The sequence below is a fragment of the Sinocyclocheilus grahami genome, unplaced genomic scaffold (genome assembly GCF_001515645.1).
Source record: "Sinocyclocheilus grahami isolate Dianchi unplaced genomic scaffold, SAMN03320097.WGS_v1.1 scaffold153.1, whole genome shotgun sequence".
Taxonomy (NCBI): domain Eukaryota; kingdom Metazoa; phylum Chordata; class Actinopteri; order Cypriniformes; family Cyprinidae; genus Sinocyclocheilus; species Sinocyclocheilus grahami.
The window spans coordinates 2,992,476-3,015,647 of NW_015505332.1; the positions used below are offsets into that span (position 1 = coordinate 2,992,476).

Below are 23,172 nucleotides of genomic sequence, written 5' to 3' on the forward strand. Positions count from 1 at the left end.
CCTCACTATAATTTAGCATGTTGCTAGGTTGCATGGTACTCTAATAAACATAAAATACCCAGCACATGTAATATACCGAGTAATACAGTCTGTTTTCTGTACTTTTAGACATTTACAAATTGTATTTATATTCAGCAATTTTCTAGCTTTGCTATGCTCCCACTGAGTGTTTCAGTACATAATGAGATTGCCTTCCTAACAGCTCTTGTATCTAGGCCACACTTTTACATTAAAATGCTGTCTACTTAGGGAGCTCAATAGATTTTGGAACAAGCCTCTCAGCCAGCCGACGGTAAGAAAAAGTAACACCACTGTGCTCTTGCTGGACAATTTGAAATTCACCTCATGCTACAGCCCTTGGTAGTGCAGCGTCATCCTGCAGAGGTACATGCGGTAGATCTGTGGGGTGGAACGGTACGAAAACTTTTAAGAAAGTTCAAAAGATGAAAACGTGTTATTTTTTCAGTCTTAAAATACCTTTGTGTATTCCAGCTTAATATGCAGATATCATATGAAGGCTGTCCATCCTGATTTGATGACCAGGCCAAAACAGCAACTTTGATTCAACCAATAGCATTGGGTTTAGGGTGGGACTGTGTGAAAAATGTATAAAAAATAAAATAAAAAATGATTTTTCGAAGTTGTAAACAAAACAGATTATACAAGAAAATACTATTTCAGTTTTAACTTTAAAATTTCCCATTAGATTCAATGTTGACATTTTTACAATTGTGGCAATTTCTACATCAATTTTCTCAGTGTAAATCCACAGCATCATTTACTCAGCTCAATGTAGATTCAATTCAGTTCAAAAACAGTGTTGATGATGCAAAGTGTCATTATCCAGCAAAATTCAATTCAGATTTTATTATCATCCCAAAGTGTCAGTACAGTTAAATCAATGATACCACTGAATATAAGTGTTCAGGAAACCGGTTTCATCTAGTGGCATTAGCTGCTGTAGTGACAATTTAATTTAACATTAAGAAACACATTAGAAACCCAAAAGAAAAAGCTTAATTATCTTGCTAAAGCTTTATAATGAGACCTAATGGTTTGTAACTTTTTCCTTCATGGGCTGTCAGACCTCCAGTGTTTCTATGCATATATAATCCGTTCATATGCTTAGTTAATGGATGTCTTAATACTTATCCCATGTGTCATAGTACATGTTTTGATGGTTTCAAACAAGGACAACTTGTAGTCCTGGATTAGACACGTATTTGCATCAACAAACATCTCATTATGTGTGCATTGTCAAATGTACTTATAGCTGAAATGTTGTTTCTACTTCTTGCGTCACCAAATGGAATCCCTAAACACTGAACACTTGTCAAAACAATGAGTCTGAGATATCTTTGCCTGTTTTATCATCCACTATAGACACAAATCATAAGCTTGATTGCTCTGAAAAGTAAAAGCGCACTACTCCTCAATACACTGCATGATTTGAGGTCTTACGAGTGTTAAATAGCACTATAGATATGTCCATTAGAGAATATCTGCCTTCCTAAATCAGTATATTTGGGCTCTGTGTAATCAGATCATTAGTTTGTTTGTGCTGAACTTCATAAAGACTTGTTTGAATCCGTTCATATGCTTAGTTAATGGATGTCTTAATACTTATCCCATGTGTCATAGTACATGTTTTGATGGTTTCAAACAAGGACAACTTGTAGTCCTGGATTAGACACGTATTTGCATCAACAAACATCTCATTATGTGTGCATTGTCAAATGTACTTATAGCTGAAATGTTGTTTCTACTTCTTGCGTCACCAAACGGAATCCCTGAACACTTGTCAAAACAATGAGTCTGAGATATCTTTGCCAGTTTTATCATCCACTATAGACACAAATCATAAGCTTGATTGCTCTGAAAAGTAAAAGCGCACTACTCCTCAATACACTGCATGATTTGAGGTCTTACGAGTGTTAAATAGCACTATAGATATGTCCATTAGAGAATATCTGCCTTCCTAAATCAGTATATTTGGGCTCTGTGTAATCAGATCATTAGTTTGTTTGTGCTGAACTTCATAAAGACTTGTTTGGTATCTCATTTGTGAGCGAGAGCCATATGGTTCGCTCATTGGGCATTAAATATTCCTACTGGCACAACGATCAGATTTTGACAGATAATTTGTTTCCAGTGTGACAAGGTTTTGCAGCAAACAACTTATTTATGAGGTGCAATAGCAAACAAATATGCGAAAGACCATCTAGATGCAGCTTGTCTTATTGGATAGAGATTTCACATATGCACATGTGCAAAGTCACTTATGCTATCATGAAGAACAGCTCAGAGCTCTTACTGAAGGCCACGAGAGTGGGAAAAAAGCAGCGATTTCAGCTCTGAAAATTGGGTGAGAATTTATTCCTCAGTTCCTGAGGTAAGCAACGTGAAAACGCTGACACTTCGGGAGAATTTACCGGCCTCCAAACCTTGAATGAGTTTCTCAAACTCAAGGTTAACTCGCACAGAAAGCATTTGTCTAAATCACCTGCAGGCGTCTGCAAAAGCCAGTCTGGGTCATCCGCTGCCTCTCTGGCGTAAGTGGTCTTGGACTGTCTGCTCAAAATGTAAAAAACACATCAAGCTTTCAGATCATTCAGGGGTTTCCTGGACATTGTTATTCAAATCAAAACCATTTATGTCAGTCAGAAAAGACGATTACAATTTTCATTTCATGCTGACATTAAGAGACTATGTTTTGTAATGTAACATTGAGACCAATTTTTGGACAAAATGAAGATTAAAAATAATCATATTACTTCAAAATCATATTTGTAACCCAAATCCACCACTTCAATCAAATGTATGAACTGATTAGGGCTGAAAATATATAGGTACAAAAATATAATATAATATACTAATAGTTTCAAGTGTTATCATTATATTTATTGATTCATTATTATATCATTTTTCAGAAGAACATAATTTGATCCAAACAGCAATTGTTGCAAAGTAGATTAAAATGTTTAAATGCGAAAACTACAAAGTGAAACTAGTTAAAATAGTTAAGACCCTCTTACAGCTTTTCAGTTCATGAGAGAATATTATATACTTATATTTATATGTACCAATAGGCTACATGAAAACAAATGAATGAAAATGAAATTACATTTATTAATGAAATGAACATCGTATATTTATCTACAGACATACACTAAAGCATTTTAATTCATTTAAAAACACTAAGTGATCAAACAAAATTGAATCAACATTGGGAACGGTTCCAATATCACCAGTGTTCTCTCGCACTACGTTGGAAATTCCGATTTCCAGAGGTGAATGGAATGCAGCATTCAAATAAGTTCAAGGAATAATCATATTTATTTGCACCAATATAGCCTATCAAAAATATATTAAAACATGAATACAAGTTAAGGATATTTATCATACACGAATAGCATATAAATAAGTGTAAAAGCACTATGGATTGAGGATAACAAATCAATGAAATAACCTACATTTTTGGAACGGTTCAGAAATCGTAAGCGTTCTATCGCACTAGGCTAGGCCTATTCCAAAAATACAGGAAATTCCGAATTCATGAGTGGAATGAAAAGCAGCACCAAACAAGTTCAAGGAATAATCACATTTATGTACCAATATATCAAAACATTAAAAAGGAAATTGATATTCATCTAGGAACGGAATGGTTAAAAAATTAGCAGCGTTCTATCGCATGGTTCCAAAGAGGAAGGAAGTTGGAAATTCCGAATTCGTGAGTGGAATGCAGCATCAAATAAGTTCAAAGAATATATAGCCTCGGCTACCAAAATATCAAATAATATATCAAAACATGAATAAAACAGGCAGGCTATATCTACATACAGTCTGATTGACATGACAAGAGCTGAAGAGCAACAAATCAATAAATCTTCGTTTGGAAAGGTTCAAAAATCGGCAGCGTTCTATCGCACTATTCCAAATAGGAAGTCGATTATATTCCGAATTCTAGAGTGGAATTGAAAGCATGTAGGTAATTTTTGCGCTGCATTTAGAAAAAGAAAAGAAAAAAAGCATGTGCTGTAAAGTACGGTCAGCTACAAAGCCAAGTCAATCATTGGTTTATCCCAGGGATCCTCAAATCTGGCCCACGGGGTCCACTTTCCTGCACAGTTCAGCTCTAACCCTAATCAAACACACCTGAGCATGCTAATCAATGTCTTCAGGATCATTAGAAAATCACAGGTAGCTGAGTTTGTTCAGGGTTGGAGCTAAACTCTGCAGCGCATTGGCCCTCCAGGGCAAGATTTGAGGAACCCTGGTTTATCCTCTCTATCAGCCACTCGCAGCTGACAGAGAGCTTCTCTCAGGACGTGTCTCCTCATAATTATCCCAGACGGTTTAGGTCAGTCTGTATTAAGCGGCTTGTGCTTTATGACGAAGCATCCCACACACACACACACAGAAAATCGCTTAATTCTGTGAAGGATCCTGACAGGCCCTCCGCGGGGTGAACGTGAGGCGGATTTAGCGGTGTGATAAACACAGTATCGTTATGAAACCGTTTAAAACAGACGATGTAAGTTATGCCTGTATGTCCCCAGCCCACTGTTTTCTTGTCTTAATCTTCAATCTTTCGTATTTTCTCCTCATCACGCAAATCCTTCATTCATCTTTCCCACCCACACCTTTGCTAAATCAATATTTTCTTTAGGTTTTGAGGATTTACAAGATTACCTTTGGAAGGGTGGGGGGGGTACTCTTCTCGGCTCCTATCGCAGTGCATAGAGAATCTGCAGTTGCCATGGCAATTTCTGAGAGGAAGGGAAAAAAGCAGGAGTCATGACTTAACGGCGAGATAACGCGTTTCATTTTATTAAGCCGAGGCATTGTCCATCATTACTGACAAGCTGATTTGAACAGCGCAGCCGGTTTTTAATGAACGTGACACATACATTTATATATAGTTCAATAAGTCGAGGTAACGCGGGCTTCGAGTCGCCACACAGAGAGCCTCGCGAGGGCACCGAGCTAACGGAGCGACGCAGACCTGCGTAAACACCTTAAGGATGAATGACAAACCCGGGAACACGGAGTTCTGCTGTATTCCTCACAAAATATGCAAGTACATTCAGCGTCTCGAAGTTAGTTTTGCTTATACAACTTGTTTTCAAATGAAAAGGACATCACCTCCTCAGTGTCGACGACTACGTGATGCTGGAAGGATACTTACACAGGCCTAGCTAGCCTTCGAAGCATCCTTGCTGACTGACAATTAACTTTTTTTTTTTGGATAGCTTAACATTTTTTTAAAAAAAATTAAAGAAACGACCAATCCAGCAACATTTCACACGTTTAAGAGCCCAGTAAAATTAAAAACTGGTTTAAAGCTAATAAGGCATTTGGACAGATAAATAAATAATTTAATTTAATTATAGCCTATGGATATCAATTTCTGTCATATTAAACTGTTGCTGCTGCTTCCATCCTGACTAAAGGAATAAAAGGACAAGCTTGCATCGAGAAAAAAAAAGTTTAAAAACTACAGGCTAACAAGCAAAGCTTTGTCTGCAAATTAAGGTTTCCATTTAAGTGGAAATTTGTGTAATTGGACTTTCAAGTAAATAAATGTATATTCAGTTTACTTTTATAGTGTCTCAGTCTTGTTGTTTTGGGACTCAAGTGTTCGGATAATAAAAAAAGACTGTACAGTAAAAGTAAAGTTTATTATTATTAAATGATTAACTAATTATACGCAATAATGATAAAATGATATTAAAAAGACAGGAATGCATTACTATTTTACAGTACAATAAAAGTAATTCAATTACATTAATACAAATATTAGGCTACATTCGATAAAGCCCACAAAACAACAGAAAATACCACTTGTACAATAGTAAAAATATAAATAATATTAATTTTATAATACATTGATGGCATTAAAATAGTAATATATTTCTGTCTTAATCATGTTCATGCATTAAAAACCTCAAGCTTTTACTTCGGCTGAAAATGATTTTTGAATGGGCGTCAATAGAGAAAGCGTCTTTTAGCAAGATGGTATAGTTACTACATCTACTGTAACGGCATTAACTTCACAAGCGTCTAGGATGCTTTACATTGGCAGCAACCAATTATATTTACATTTGCATGTACACACACACACACACACACAAAAGATGATTAGACATCGACATGAAAGAAAAAGAAAAAAGAAAGACTGAATGGTCCAGAAAAAAGTCCTTTTTAAGATACCAACCTCAAATTTGGAACACAACTTGTTCAGACTTATGACTTCGGTTTTCTTGCGGTTTTGGAAAATACAGGATTCATTTAAAATTTAAAAAGGACATAATAGCTTAGGTACCCTTTAAGTGTGTGTTTTCAAAGCATTCAAGATTTATGACAGTTTAAGTTGGAAATTTCAATTTTAGGTCTATTCTCAAAAAAGTGGCTAACAGATGAAAAATGGATTATAATGGCAGCATAAATTTAGTACCACAAATCTCCTAAAAATATAAAATATTACAAAAAACACAATTAAACTAAAATATATAGTAGGGTTGTGACGGTGAGGAAATTTTCCCACCGGTTAATCGACGTGTGATAACACCGGTAATACTGGTATCACCGTTGGGGTGGGGGCGTTCCCTCTTTTCCTCGCTTTCCTTCGCTTTTAAATAGCTTGTAAAAGCTGCGTGCGCATTTTACTTTCACTTTCAAATAGTGGCAATTCGGAGTACAGCAATTGTTCATTTTTAGTTAGTTTGAATTTTCCCTATTTTCCTCGCTTTCTTTCGCTTTTAAATAGCTTGAAATAGCTTTCGCATTTTAATTTCCCTTTTTGAATTAGCAGCAGTTCGGCGTCAATTGCTTGAATGCAACAACAAATTACAACGTCAAACTCACTTTAGCCTATATATATATAATATAAAACATAGAACTTTTATTAACAAAACAAATAAAAATACACCATGCTATAGGGCAGGCTATGCCTAATATAAAATAACAAATAACTTGCATAAAGTTTAATAGGTAGGCCTATACAAAACTGGAAATAAGTAAACATGTATAATATATAACCAAATAAACAAGAAACGTCAATTGTTTATTAGCAAAACGAATGTCAAATAAAATAAATAAATTACACAGTTTAAATAAAGTAAAAATCAGTAAACAGTGTGGAACCAATTAAATAAGAAACTAACGTTTTTTTAAAAATTCCAAAATCACCTTAGATAAACGGCAAAAGTCAACAGGCTTTTCACAATCCAAAATATTGCCAAACAGGCGCTTTTGCATTTCGTTTTGAAACTAAATCATCCGCGATGGTCTTGTCTGTCTCGCCTCACTCTTCTTGTCAGTCAGCTCGACTCACTCTCCTCACTGGAGAAATGAAATCTGATCTGTGATGCGACTGTCGTTCGGCACGCTGCATTGAGCAGCCACGTTCAGTTTTTAATTGTAGTGTCTGTTCTTTTACTAGATATAAAAAAATCTAAATGACGGTGGGGGTCGGTGACGCAGTGGGCAAGTGACGTAACCGGTGTTGCGGCTTAACACCGGTATCACCGTCAGCACCATCTATCGCGGCAAGCCTAATATATAGCACATTTAATTTAATCGAAATGAAGGTCATTTTTTACTGCCTCATGAGCAGCACCAGAGGGTTAAATCTGACACACCTGGCTCAGGTCTTGGAGCCTCAAAATGAGCTTCTGATATAAATCAGGTGTGTGGAGTAAGGAGAACATCCAAGGTTTCTATATTTATACATTGTTTCTGCAAAATGTCAAGGTAATGGTATTTAATTGGCTAATTAGTGATCATTGCGAGAATGACTTGTAATGGCCTTGGTGCATCAGCTGGAAGGGACTGAAAATGGCAAACAAATCTGTATGCCATTGTGGAGTCATGGAGTTTCATAGTTGTATAATTTCCAGATGATAATGAAAATGTAAAAAATTAAATACTATAAATAGTTATATGTATGATTATTAATAAATGTGTTTTTGTAACAAATATTTACCAAAAAATATTTAAAAAGTTGCCAGTATTTATTTATTTTTTTTACAATTTTGACACGGTAGGTTTTAAATGAATTAAAAATTATAAAAATAAATATATTAGTAGAACTTTTTCCCCTTTTCCCAAAGTGCGTGTCCAAATAAGTACTGGCTCAACTGGGACAGCGAAGCTGAAAAAAAAACAATTATTGTTGAGCCCTGACTACACGTAGAAATGGACAAAATTAAACTTAATTAAACAAGATTAATCATGTTGATGATGGAGGGGGGGGACTATTGACAAGCTTAGTACTTAATCATCCTCTTCAGAGATGATGTTTGTCCGATAGAAGAGGTCAAATCTAACTACGACTCCATCGGGATAAGAACATGGTGTGACGATTTAAGACCTGCAGTTATTCCCATTCCCATTTAAATGGATCCATTCATTGCTGAATTGATCAATTCATGGATCGATTCTTTTAGACAGAGGACTATAAATTTCCAATGCCCTGCAGAATATGCTGGAAGAAAAAGGCGTTTAATTGAGGGTGAACAGCGACCGTTGACCCCCCGGGTACCTGCGATGAGGAGCGTGTCCATGCGTGCAGGCGCCTGCGGAGGTTTGAACATCTTACTGATGTCTTCTTCCGGTAACGGAGGCTCTCCACGACTCTGCCGCTGGGCGTTTTCCTGCTGCCTCCTTTGGAGATACTAGAGGAAAAGAGTGTGGAAAAGAGGAGAGAATGAGCTAAGGAGAAACTAGAAACTTTTCATGGAGGAACTTAGAGTGACCCAAGTAGCATCAACAAGACAAAAGGTTTTCAAAGATGAAAACAAAACCAGAACTGAATAAAGGAAAGACGGATTGCAATTCCAAATAAAAATACACCATGCTATAGGGCAGGCTATGCCTAATATAAAATAACAAATAACTTACATAAAGTTTAAATAGGTATACAAAACTGGAAATAAGTAAACATGTATAATATATAACCAAATAAACAAGAAACGTCAATTGTTTATTAGCAAAACGAATGTCAAATAAAATAAATAAATGACACAGTTTAAATAAAGTAAAAATCAGTAAACAGTGTGGAACCAATTAAATAAGAAACTAACGTTTTTTTAAAAATTCCAAAATCACCTTAGATAAACGGCAAAAGTCAACAGGCTTTTCACAATCCAAAATATTGCCAAACAGGCGCTTTTGCATTTCGTTTAGAAACTAAATCATCCGCGATCGTCTTGTCTGTCTCGCCTCACTCTTCTTGTCAGTCAGCTCGACTCACTCTCCTCACTGGAGAAATGAAATCTGATCTGTGATGCGACTGTCGTTCGGCACGCTGCATTGAGCAGCCACGTTCAGTTTTTAATTGTAGTGTCTGTTCTTTTACTAGATATAAAAAAATCTAAATGACGGTGGGGGTCGGTGACGCAGTGGGCAAGTGACGTAACCGGTGTTGCGGCTTAACACCGGTATCACCGTCAGCACCATCTATCGCGGCAAGCCTAATATATAGCACATTTAATTTAATCGAAATGAAGGTCATTTTTTACTGCCTCATGAGCAGCACCAGAGGGTTAAATCTGACACACCTGGCTCAGGTCTTGGAGCCTCAAAATGAGCTTCTGATATAAATCAGGTGTGTGGAGTAAGGAGAACATCCAAGGTTTCTATATTTATACATTGTTTCTGCAAAATGTCAAGGTAATGGTATTTAATTGGCTAATTAGTGATCATTGCGAGAATGACTTGTAATGGCCTTGGTGCATCAGCTGGAAGGGACTGAAAATGGCAAACAAATCTGTATGCCATTGTGGAGTCATGGAGTTTCATAGTTGTATAATTTCCAGATGATAATGAAAATGTAAAAAATTAAATACTAAAAATAGTTATATGTATGATTATTAATAAATGTGTTTTTGTAACAAATATTTACCAAAAAATATTTAAAAAGTTGCCAGTATTTATTTATTTTTTTTACAATTTTGACACGGTAGGTTTTAAATGAATTAAAAATTATAAAAATAAATATATTAGTAGAACTTTTTCCCCTTTTCCCAAAGTGCGTGTCCAAATAAGTACTGGCTCAACTGGGACAGCGAAGCTGAAAAAAAAACAATTATTGTTGAGCCCTGACTACACGTAGAAATGGACAAAATTAAACTTAATTAAACAAGATTAATCATGTTGATGATGGAGGGGGGGGACTATTGACAAGCTTAGTACTTAATCATCCTCTTCAGAGATGATGTTTGTCCGATAGAAGAGGTCAAATCTAACTACGACTCCATCGGGATAAGAACATGGTGTGACGATTTAAGACCTGCAGTTATTCCCATTCCCATTTAAATGGATCCATTCATTGCTGAATTGATCAATTCATGGATCGATTCTTTTAGACAGAGGACTATAAATTTCCAATGCCCTGCAGAATATGCTGGAAGAAAAAGGCGTTTAATTGAGGGTGAACAGCGACCGTTGACCCCCCGGGTACCTGCGATGAGGAGCGTGTCCATGCGTGCAGGCGCCTGCGGAGGTTTGAACATCTTACTGATGTCTTCTTCCGGTAACGGAGGCTCTCCACGACTCTGCCGCTGGGCGTTTTCCTGCTGCCTCCTTTGGAGATACTAGAGGAAAAGAGTGTGGAAAAGAGGAGAGAATGAGCTAAGGAGAAACTAGAAACTTTTCATGGAAGAACTTGGCGTGACCCAAGCAGCATCAAAAAGATGAAAACTGAACCAGAATGGAATACAGAAGGATTGCAATTCCCAACAACACCGCTGGCATAAAATAGCCCCATCGCTGGCGAGTTCAGGGTGTCATTTGAAGAGCAAGTCAGATTGTCCCTAAGAATACAGATGCATTTCTGGCCATCAGGACACTTGAGGATCACTGCATGCTGTGACGCTGTGTACTGCAAGCTTTAGGGAAAACTTATTCAAGGATGCATTAGAGACAGACAGGTGGTATGAAGGTGTATCTACACAGTGCAATGGTCAGAGATTACATCTGTTTGACCAAGACATTTCCATGGCCTCATGACAATTTTTGACTAAATTTTAAGTCTCAAATAAGTCAAGACCAAAAAAAAAAAAAAAACTGTTATTAAAAAATAAGGAATGAACGAGAAACAAAGAAAAAAGCAAATGAGAAAGAAATAAAAAGCAATACATAAATGTAAAGAAATAAAGAATATTCAAAATAAACAAATAAATAGAAGAGAAATAAACTAAAAATCAACTACATAGAAAAGAAATATGAGAACAAGAGAAATAAAATAGAAAATAGAGAAATGAAGAAAAGAAATAAGAATAAAGAGAATAAAAAAATTAAATACAATGAGTACGGATAATTAAAAAGATAAAATAAATAGAGAAAAAGAAAGCAAAAACATAAGACAACAATAAGAGAAATATGAGAACAGAAAAATAAAAATACAGAAAAAGATTAAAAAAAAAGAGAAATGTGAAGAAATAAATCAAGAGAAATAAAAGGACAATAAAAAGGACAATTAACTACAGATTATAAAGGTACAAATAAGAAAAGCACAAGAAATTAATAAAAAAGTATTATAAAAAACTTTTTATAAAAAGTAGAATAAAAGAATGAAAATGATTCAACCAATACATAAATGTAAAGAAATAAAGAATATTCAAAATAAACAAATAAATAGAAGAGAAATAAACTAAAAATCAACTACATAGAAAAGAAATATGAGAACAAGAGAAATAAAATAGAAAATAGAGAAATGAAGAAAAGAAATAAGAATAAAGAGAATAAAAAAATTAAATACAATATGAGTACGGATAATTAAAAAGATAAAATAAATAGAGAAAAAGAAAGCAAAAACATAAGACAACAATAAGAGAAATATGAGAACAGAAAAATAAAAATACAGAAAAAGATTAAAAAAAAAGAGAAATGTGAAGAAATCAAGAGAAATAAAAGGACAATAAAAAGGACAATTAACTACAGATTATAAAGGTACAAATAAGAAAAGCACAAGAAATTAATAAAAAAGTATTATAAAAAACTTTTTATAAAAAGTAGAATAAAAGAATGAAAATGATTAAACCAAATAAAAGAGTCAATAAATAACAGGATAAGTTGATAAATTAAAATAAAGAAAAAAGAAATAGAGAAAAATAAGAAATTCAAAATAAACAATAGAAAAAACAAAGATGAGTGAAATATGAGAGAGAGAGAGAAATATAAATAATGAGAAAAAGGAGAATAAAAAGGAGAATTAATAAAATAAATATAAAGAGAAAAATAACTGAAAAATCAAAAGCAAAACAAATCTATAAAATACATAAATGATATGAAGCAGCTGTGTGTTTAATCCACAGGTTTATCCAAAATTCTGCATTACAGGGAAAAAACCTATCACTATATCCACACTGTTAACATGACATACCGCCCACCGCTGACAATACAGCAGTGTCATTACTTCAATGTACACCTGAAGACAGGTGGATCTGACATATCTGAAACTGCATTTGCCCTAGTTTCGTCAAGCTCGACCATTCAGGTTTTTTTTTTTTTTTTAAAGGTGCAGTAGATAAAATTGTAATATATGGTATATTCATGGGAAAACGACGAGTGGAATTCATATCCTATTTGAGTTGGTGCGACTTATGTCACCACTGAGGATACCGGCCATTTTTTTTTAAATTAGGCATATGATTTAGGAATGCAAACTGCCAACACAGCTGCAATTCTCTTTGATATTAAATGGTGATGGATGCGGGTCATTTGGTTTATATGGTTCACCCGGGGACCGGCGCGCGGAGACAGGAAGGATATGATCGATGACAACAGTAATTACGGCAGATTTCAGCGTGCTTGATATAGGAGCCGTTGTGGCGACCTGATCGTGACCAAGCCGCTGGGGTCTGGCCTCATTTACGGAGTCGTTTGAGGGCAAAACTGTTATTAAAAAATAAGGAATGAACGAGAAACAAAGAAAAAAGCAAATGAGAAAGAAATAAAAAGCAATACATAAATGTAAAGAAATAAAGAATATTCAAAATAAACAAATAAATAGAAGAGAAATAAACTAAAAATCAACTACATAGAAAAGAAATATGAGAACAAGAGAAATAAAATAGAAAATAGAGAAATGAAGAAAAGAAATAAGAATAAAGAGAATAAAAAAATTAAATACAATATGAGTACGGATAATTAAAAAGATAAAATAAATAGAGAAAAAGAAAGCAAAAACATAAGACAACAATAAGAGAAATATGAGAACAGAAAAATAAAAATACAGAAAAAGATTAAAAAAAAAGAGAAATGTGAAGAAATCAAGAGAAATAAAAGGACAATAAAAAGGACAATTAACTACAGATTATAAAGGTACAAATAAGAAAAGCACAAGAAATTAATAAAAAAGTATTATAAAAAACTTTTTATAAAAAGTAGAATAAAAGAATGAAAATGATTAAACCAAATAAAAGAGTCAATAAATAACAGGATAAGAAATCAAGAGAAATAAAAGGACAATAAAAAGGACAATTAACTACAGATTATAAAGGTACAAATAAGAAAAGCACAAGAAATTAATAAAAAAGTATTATAAAAAACTTTTTATAAAAAGTAGAATAAAAGAATGAAAATGATTAAACCAAATAAAAGAGTCAATAAATAACAGGATAAATTGATAAATTAAAATAAAGAAAAAAGAAATAGAGAAAAATAAGAAATTCAAAATAAACAATAGAAAAAACAAAGATGAGTGAAATATGAGAGAGAGAGAGAAATATAAATAATGAGAAAAAGGAGAATAAAAAGGAGAATTAATAAAATAAATATAAAGAGAAAAATAACTGAAAAATCAAAAGCAAAACAAATCTATAAAATACATAAATGATATGAAGCAGCTGTGTGTTTAATCCACAGGTTTATCCAAAATTCTGCATTACAGGGAAAAAACCTATCACTATATCCACACTGTTAACATGACATACCGCCCACCGCTGACAATACAGCAGTGTCATTACTTCAATGTACACCTGAAGACAGGTGGATCTGACATATCTGAAACTGCATTTGCCCTAGTTTCGTCAAGCTCGACCATTCAGGTTTTTTTTTTTTTTTTTAAAGGTGCAGTAGATAAAATTGTAATATATGGTATATTCATGGGAAAACGACGAGTGGAATTCATATCCTATTTGAGTTGGTGCGACTTATGTCACCACTGAGGATACCGGCCATTTTTTTTTAAATTAGGCATATGATTTAGGAATGCAAACTGCCAACACAGCTGCAATTCTCTTTGATATTAAATGGTGATGGATGCGGGTCATTTGGTTTATATGGTTCACCCGGGGACCGGCGCGCGGAGACAGGAAGGATATGATCGATGACAACAGTAATTACGGCAGATTTCAGCGTGCTTGATATAGGAGCCGTTGTGGCGACCTGATCGTGACCAAGCCGCTGGGGTCTGGCCTCATTTACGGAGTCGTTTGAGGGCACCCTTTAAATTTCTTTGAAAGGATCAACCATCCTGTCAAACAGGAAGTGCTAACGGTCTAACAAACACCGAAGTCTCACTGGAGAATCGTCCCCCTCATTGCAGAGTGTGTTTTGTTCTGGAAGAAAGCAATGTTTTTCAAAGTGCTAATGAGGCAAGAGCAACAGGCAAGAGGCGTAGAGAGAAAAAATTCTATATTTCACAAAAATAAAAGCCATTTCAAAACCAACCACGATTTGATCCATAAGGAGAAGTTTAGTAGATTGTCTCAGGTGCTCTTTTTTCATAAAATGAAAGTGAATGAGGATGGGGGAAAAAAAGTGCGTTTCTTCACATTTCGATTAGAGAAAGGTAAACAGATAATTGAATAGCAGTGTTATTTTAGTATTAAGTATATACCATTGTAATATTTATTAATATTTTAATTCGCTTTCATTTTTATATTTTCATGTTTCATTTTAGTTTTAGTATTTTTTATGTGCTTTTTTAATTTTTACTGGTCTTTTTATAAAACATTTATATTTAGCTTTATACTTCAGCATTAGCTTCATTTGTGTTTTTGTGTGTGTGTGTGTGTGTGTGTGTGTGTGTGTCATTTTAGCACAAACATTTTATTTAGCTGTCAAGGAAACGTTTCTAATGCTGTCCAGCTACAAAAAGGACAAAGCATAATAAAAGTACCATAAAGAAACTTGTATATTTTCTTGTGAATATAGTTTTAAACAATCATTTTATTGTGAGATCAGTGTTATTTTATCATTATGTATATACTATTATAGTATTTATCAATATTTTTAATTAACTTTTTTGATTTCCAGGTTTCATTTTAGTTTTAGTCATTTTGCTATTTTGTCATTTTTTAATTTTGTATATTCTTATTTCTATCTATCTATCCATCTATCTATCCGTCTGTCTATCCGTCTATCTATCTATCTGTCCGTCTGTCTATCTGTCCGTCCGTCTGTCTGTATTTTTCATATCAATTTTTAGTAATTTTAGTACTTCAACTTATTGTATTTTATTTAGTTATCAAGGCAAAATTTCTGATGCTGTCAAAAAATGACACGCAAAAAAAGCACAATAAAGGCATAATATAAGAAACTCATATGACTTGCATTCTATTTGGGAAACCTGTTTGAAAAACCTTATTATTCTGCAAATTTGTTGATGCTTGTAGAGCAAAAAATTACACACTTTACCTTAAAATTGTGGCCCATTCCTCTTTTAAAACTATTGAATGGTTTAATAAGACTTGAAAATATAATGCAAGTTATACAGACCGTTTCTATGTGTTCTTTTCTCATTTTTGGAGCCTCATTCACTTTCATATGGAAAACAGTGGCTTGGACACTCTGTAAAATATCTCCATTTGGATTACACACACACAAAGTCAAATGGACGTGTCATTTTTGATTGAACTATTTCTTTAAGGGCTTTTCTATTTTTTTTCCCAGCCATTTCCTACTAATTAACATCTTCCATTGAGCTACTTTCTCTTTAATTAACATCTGTAGGCTTGGTTCACTGCTGAAGACCATCGCTGATCTTTCCATTTTTCTGATTTACTATAGCCAGAGCATTTCCACCTGGGAAGAGCAAGCGCTCCAGGGTAGAGAACAAAAACAGAAACGAACTTTGACAAATGTGCAACCATTCCAGCCGTTTCTGTCATATTCATAGCGTGACGACATGTTATCATGGAGCGACTTGAAAAATAGGGTTTAGCGTTATCTGATTTCAAGGGTGGCCTCTCTTCAAATGATCCCGTTGTACTTGCATAAGGTCAGATATAACACAACTCCATACGAAATGAACCCAGAAGCGTCCCGTACTATTTCACGCTCCTCTTTCTGTTGTCAGGTGGTGCTCAGAACTCATGTTTACAAAATGCCTGCAATTCAAAAACCTGAAAATGTCAAGGGCATTTTGGTCGATTTGTCAGCCTGGCGAAATGGATAAAATTATGAATCTGAAGCAGGTAATGATTGTAAATTAGATGGCCCTCCTGAACCATAAATAACCATCTATTGACCGGTTTTACCTCAGCCAGAGAGCGACGTCAGCCATTTACGGTACAGGTCATTCCTAGCATGCAGCACATTTTCATTGTTCATTTCATTTAATTTCCTCTTTTAAGTGGGAGAACTTGCACAATTGGTGGCTGACTAAATACTTTTTTTCCCCACTGTATATATAGGATAAAATATTAAATCACAATGTCAAAGATGGAAATAAAATTAGTTTCTTTTATTGCAATAAATCAATCAAGTGAACAAAAATTTCACTACTTAAAATTATTTCACTAATTCAATTTGACTGTCATTTTTTTCATGTCACCAGGTGCTGCACTTACTTCTAACATGAAAACCTGGTAATTTATAAAGAAACACTCCTAGAGTTTCTTCATATCTCAATTAGAACGGTTTCAATCTAAATTTGAATTGAGCAATTTATAGTAGTGTTAATTTTTGCCTTGTCTATATACCATTAAAAGTAGGGATGTAACGATTCACTCAACTCACGATTCGATTCATGATTTTGATTTCACGATTCGATTAACTTTTTTTTTTTTTTTAAGACAAATTATAAATTAAATGTGTCCTTTTATTATTGCTTGGACAAAATACTGTACGTTTCTTTGTGAAATTGAAATATAACACTATAATAATATACTAATATAGCACTTGTAAATTACTGCTCTTTTGTTGGTTTTGATTGCTTCTATTGTCCTCATTTGTTAGTCGGCTTGGATAAAAGCGTTTGCTAAATAACAATTTAAATATAATGTAAACGTAATTAATAATAAAACTAAATTGAAATTTTAAAACAAAATAAAATAAATAACACAAATAAAAGAAAACTCTTCATATAAACAAACTAAGGCTTTGTCTGTGCTCTTTCCATTTAAAATTAGAGGCAACCACTGCGTTTTAATCATGATCCAAACAAAGATGCTGCATACATGCGACATGAGCAGTTTTTAATCTAAATTACATTGTATAATTTCGAAATTTGAAGCAAAAACAGAATTGTCTGACTTCAGTTTTGAAAAACTATGCATAAAAAATATCTGCATGAAACCGAAACAGCAGACGAGCTGAACGAGACGCAGATTCACTCTCTGCCAGCAGGTGGCGCTTAAAGCGTTTCCTTGGTTTCCGCTGTATACAAAGCAGCGCTGCACTTATGAACTTTAATATGCATTATACAGAGGCAAGAGGAAAAGAAAAAATACCATCGGAAGACAGTAAGTTCCCCTCAGACATACATTCATATAAACTCCTAGCCCTAACTGAATCACGATTCGTTTAGCATCTCAACCGATTTGAATCGTCACTTATTTAAATCGATTTTCAACTGGCTCATGGTTAATCGTTACATCCCTAATTATAAGTATAGAATATTTTGATTTAGCTTTTATTTTAATTGAAGTTTGAGTAATTATGCTATATGCTTTTGCCATTTACTTTTTTCAACATTTCTATTTAGATTTAACACAAATTAACTTTAGTTTTATTTTTTGTAATTTTAGTATTTATAAAAACTTATTTTGCTTCAGTTAGTTATTGAGGCAACATTTGTAATTTATTTATATTTATATTTTGTTTCGGGTTTATTTAAATGAGCAAAAATCAATCATCATTGTAACATCATCATCCTCTAGGAAGTGACATAATTTTGGAGGGGAAAAATTATTACCATTTACTTATGCTTGTAAATTGTATGTATATTCATTATCAATAATAAAGTTTATGCATCTGAGCTTGACCAGACCATATTTCTGAAAGTCCTTAAATTATTGCATAACTTCAATGAATCCATATGCATGATGCAGACTTCATCTTGCACCAGCTCTTTTCTCCCTCTTTGTTGGTTTTACTTTCAAAAGTATTGATTACGAAAAGCAGATTTCAAACACTGAATGCATTAATATCAAAGCCTCTGCATTTCCTTCAAGAGTATGCGCACATCCAATCAACCTCGTCTGGACCTGCACTCTTAATCTGTAATTAGACATTTCAGCCACTCTAAACGACAACTCGGCCTGAAACGGCACTGCAGTGCGCACTTTAAAAAGCCAATTCAAAAAAGAGTGACGGCACATCAGATCAGCGGCCACCGAGAAAGAAACAGATGAGAAAAAGCAAATGTACCTGCTGCTTCTGCTGCTGCTGTTTGCTGAGGTTGCGGCAGTACGTATTGTACTTGCCGATATCTTGGCTCATGTCATCCATGCGGTCCATCAGCAGCTGAAGGCTCTTTTCCAGGTGGTTACTATGGAAACAGATAGACAGATAGTTTAGTCAAACAAAGTTTGCGTAATCAACGGCTGACTGCACATCAAGTGTAATTGGTCCACAGTGATCTTCTACTCAATTAAAAACCCAAGATGACAGTAGCATGATGTGCCTGATAAGGATGACTATCTGCTCTGAATTTACATGGATGAGGGAGACGTCTAATTGTAGCATGTGCCGATTTACGAGGGTCCACCAAATATAACCTTCTCCTGATAGATCGGCTCTGTTCCAAACCCTATGTAGTAGTGCTGGGCGGAATGACCAAAAATGTATATCATGGTATTTTTCAAAATTATACCGGTTTCACGGTACATGACGTTATTATTTTTTCATGCATGACCGGGTGTTAACCATGCTTTCTACTGATTGAGAGAGGAAATACTGCAGTATATTGACTTAGAATGCCCTATATTACTGTCATGATGAGTGAATACTGTAAAAAAAATACCACACTAAATAGTGACTAAACACGACCCCTTTTAATACATGTTAACCAGGAGTCACTTTCATTTATAATCGCGGCATCGTCTGATAAAATCAACATGCATCTACACTAAAGAGCGGCGATGCGGTTGTTTTGGCTATATTACTTTTTAGTCTCACGCAGCGCACTGCCTGCGTCTGAGTAACAAACAAAAAAAAGTGCATGTGATATTAAAGGGGTCATATGATGCTTTTTTAAAGATCATTATTTTGTGTATTTGGTATAACAGAATATGTTGACATGCTTTAATGCTCAAAAAACACATTATTTTTCAAATACTGTACATTATTGTAGGTCCTCTATGCCCCGCCTCTCTCAAACGCTTCGTTTTCTACAAAGTCTCTCCTTCCGACAAGCGCAGTCTGCTCTGATTGGCCAGCTGACCCAGTGCATTGTGATTGGCCGAACACCACAAGCACTCGTTGGAAATGTAACGCCCCTTACCATAATCGCGAGCTTCATCTTTCAAAATAAATGTAAAGACAGAGCCCGAAAGGGGAACAGAGTCGCATGACAGACACAGAGATGAAGCTGGTATGTGTGCAGTACACAAGCCACGGTTAAGACAGCTGACTCCACTGTGACCCTCTCTCTTTCTCGCTCGCGCTGCTTCTCTGCCGCTCACTGCACAGAACAGATGCCGAGAGAAGTGACACAAAAAGTCGCTAGGTTTGTCAGTATGAATATTCTATGGAAACAAGCCGCTAAAAGGGTCTGAAAGTTGCTAAATCTAGTGCTAAAGTCACGCTCGTGTGTGTGTGTGAGAGAGACGCGGGAGCTGATGGCAGGGGGCGGTGGATATTTGTAGCGGTCAATGTGGATATTGTGGATGAGTTCTTCTGTGTCATCACGTTCTATTAGTTCTACAGCTTCAGTTTCAGAACTTTCACGCTTAGTAACACATACAGCTGTTCCCTCAACACAGTGCAACAGTGAAAACGGACCCCTTTCAAACAGTGTCACGTTCCGAACGTTGTTTAAGCGACATAAACCGGTATTGCGGTATTTTAAAAATTCATGTCATAACAAAAATAAACACCGGTATTCGGTATGAACCGGTATACCGCCCAGCACTACTATGTAGGCAGCATATTAGAAGGCTGTGCCAACGCAGAATCTGTTCCAAGTGCTACATATGTTGCTTTTGGACAAATTCTAAACAATTGCATGCATGCTTCATCAAGAAAGCAATCCCATAATGCATTCCCTAGTTGTTATGCCACCAAGTGTGTAGAGGTGCCATTTCAGTAAGAATGCTATCTATTGGCGCTTTTCCACTGCATGGTACGGCACGGTACGGCTCGGTACAGTTCACTTTTGGGGGGTTTTCTACTGGGTACAGTATCTGGTACCTGGTACTTTTTTTAGTACCACCTCAGTTGGGGTTCCAAGTGAACCGTACCGTTACCAAAACGTGACGTGCTGATCACGGATTGGCCGGAGAGAATCGTCACTACCTGCGCCACTGAACTTGCGACACCAACACAACAGAACCGCTAGATTTAAATCAGCACAGCCAGCGAAGGATCGAACGCAACTGAACGAGCGCACCTTTTTTTTTTAACAACCAAAAAGTGGCTGTTCCCCGTTGAGGAAGTACAGACGTTCCTCTCGTTGATAGCAGAGGAGCGGATCCAGCGAGAGCTTGATGGGGCGATGCGGAATGAAAACGTTTTTCAGGAATCGCAGCAGTAGAGGCGGCGCAACTTTAACGACGTGAATAATCCCGCCCACACTAAAGCGATACTAAACTGCAGTGGAAACGCAAACCGAGCCGTGCTGAGCAGAGTTGTACCACGCAGTGGAAAATGCAGCTCACCGGGGTTTGGAACGGAGCCATTCTACCTCGTACTGTAATTCCCAGAAAGCCAGGTGAATTGCTTTATTAAACAAGATTAGGCTTTCGAAGACACAATCATTACCATTTTTATCTAGGGATAGCGTGCAATCACAGAGCCCTTCCGAGAACATTTTGGAGCATTAGGAAAAAGATGACACCAGCTACTGAACACACATTGAAGACAGTAGCGCACTGTTGCAAACTGGATTTAAAAAAAGTTTAATTGATACACTGTAAATATGATTGTCATTTTAATGGTAAGAGACTGTAAAAATGCTATGGTAACTGGTAAACGGAAAGTAAGTTCCCTTACTACATAGGGTGAAAAACTATAGCAGTAATAGATCTAATGAGACAATGTAATTTTACAGTAAAACACTGTAGAAGTGAAAAAGAACAAGTCATCTTATAATTTACAGTGAAATGCCTTAAACTGACATTCCCAGACATTCTTGGGACAGCTCACATTTGATGATTTTTTTCATTTAAATAACCGTTTCTTACATATGTTGTTAAATTAAAATGTATTGCATTATTTTATCATCACGTTACCATGGTGGTGTTTATTTGTAAGACACTATGCATCTTTTCATTTACATCAGCTTTTGGAAGAGCTGTTGTGATGAACTGCGATTCCATCATGTGACTTTCTCTTTACCGCCTATGTTTTTATTGTAATTGCCAGTGTATTAATAAAAGTAAAAAACTGATTTACGTCATTTGGTATATTTTGGTATAAGTTCATTCTGTAAAGCATAAGTTGCTACCATACCTTTACACAAAAGGTTTTTTTTACCATAAATTTTTAAAAAATGTTACCGTATAAAACTAAAATTAAGACCTAGAGTAGATCAATCAATGCTGGTTTTAGAAACTAATTTTAAAGGAATAGTCAACTAAGAATTTAAAACTTGAATAATTTTAATCTTTAATCATTCCTCATGCCATTCCAAACCTTTCTTTGACTTTCTTCTTTGAAACAGATTATCTTAGCCGCTCTTTCAAAATAAATAACAGTTATTGAAGATGCTTCAAAAAGCATGCAGAAATGGCAAATATCATAAAAATGGTTTATATGACCCGTGCACTACATTCCATCTCTTCTGAAGATCAACGCCACACATTTTACAAGATTATATGTTTGTCAGTGGTACTGAGGATCTGCAAATCATTTGCCATCGTCCTCAGTCATCTCTCCTTACTCTGTTTATGTGGTAAGTGAAATTTGATGTACTGTAGGATGTAACAGGCAACCGTTACACTGTCTACACCGGACTCGACAGTTGACGTGTCAAACTGTCCAAACACAAAGCGACCGTTGAAAATCATTTGAAATTTGTGTCAACACATCATAAATAGAAAGCGGCATCAGTTTACTGTCGGAATTTGTCGTGTCGCGCCACATCCAGTGTAGACAGCATCACTGATTATAATGAGTTCTATAGACTGATCTATATATAATAAATCTCTATTATAGATCAGTGGTTCTATAGTATTTTGTCGCACCGCTCGCGTCCGGTGTCAGGAATCGTGTTTTCCCTTATAAGGATTCACGATTCAGGCACACCCCCTAACTCTAAAAAGACATATCTAAATCTGAGGTGTGATGTTTGTATTCGTATTTGCCAGAAAGCAACTGAATTCAAATGGAATAAAAATCACTGTTTGCAGAATTTCTCTGCTCCTAGAAGGCTGGTTTTATAACGGTTTGGTTCAGGCAACACGCGAGACCTATTTGGAGAGTCAAGATTAAACTGTGCCGTCAGGGCTTGTCAGCATGTATTGCATTTCCTCTGTCAACTTCCTGGGCAAAACAGAACCGAGGAAGAGAGGCTGAAAAGACACAGATTGACGAGATGAATCGGCGAATGACAAATCTTTTGGACACAGAAGTCAGGGCAGGGGTGATTCTGACCTGCTTGACAGATTGAGCAGCTCGTGCTTGTCAGCCACCGTACTCTTCTCTTGCAGATCCAACAGGAGCACGTTTATGAGATGAGAGTTCTTGATGACGATGGGGACTTCCTCAAACATGTGCTCGTAGCCAATGCAAGCCTTCTTCAGCCTGAGAAAAACAAGCAACTCAGAGTTACAAAAA

General features: G+C 35.5%; 1 protein-coding gene across 1 annotated transcript in view; it reads right to left on the bottom strand.

Moving 5' to 3' along the window:
• Nucleotides 1–10,301: 10,301 nt before the first annotated feature.
• LOC107592486 (eukaryotic translation initiation factor 3 subunit H-A-like) overlaps nt 10,302–23,172 on the bottom strand; it is an 80,119-nt gene continuing 67,248 nt past the window's right edge. The window contains exons 5-7 of the mRNA XM_016282015.1: nt 22,990–23,139; nt 18,604–18,724; nt 10,302–10,598 (exon numbers count right to left, since the gene is read on the bottom strand). Coding sequence (XP_016137501.1) covers nt 10,317–10,598; nt 18,604–18,724; nt 22,990–23,139 — 553 coding nt within the window. The 3' untranslated portion in view covers nt 10,302–10,316. The remainder of the gene's footprint in view (nt 10,599–18,603; nt 18,725–22,989; nt 23,140–23,172) is intronic.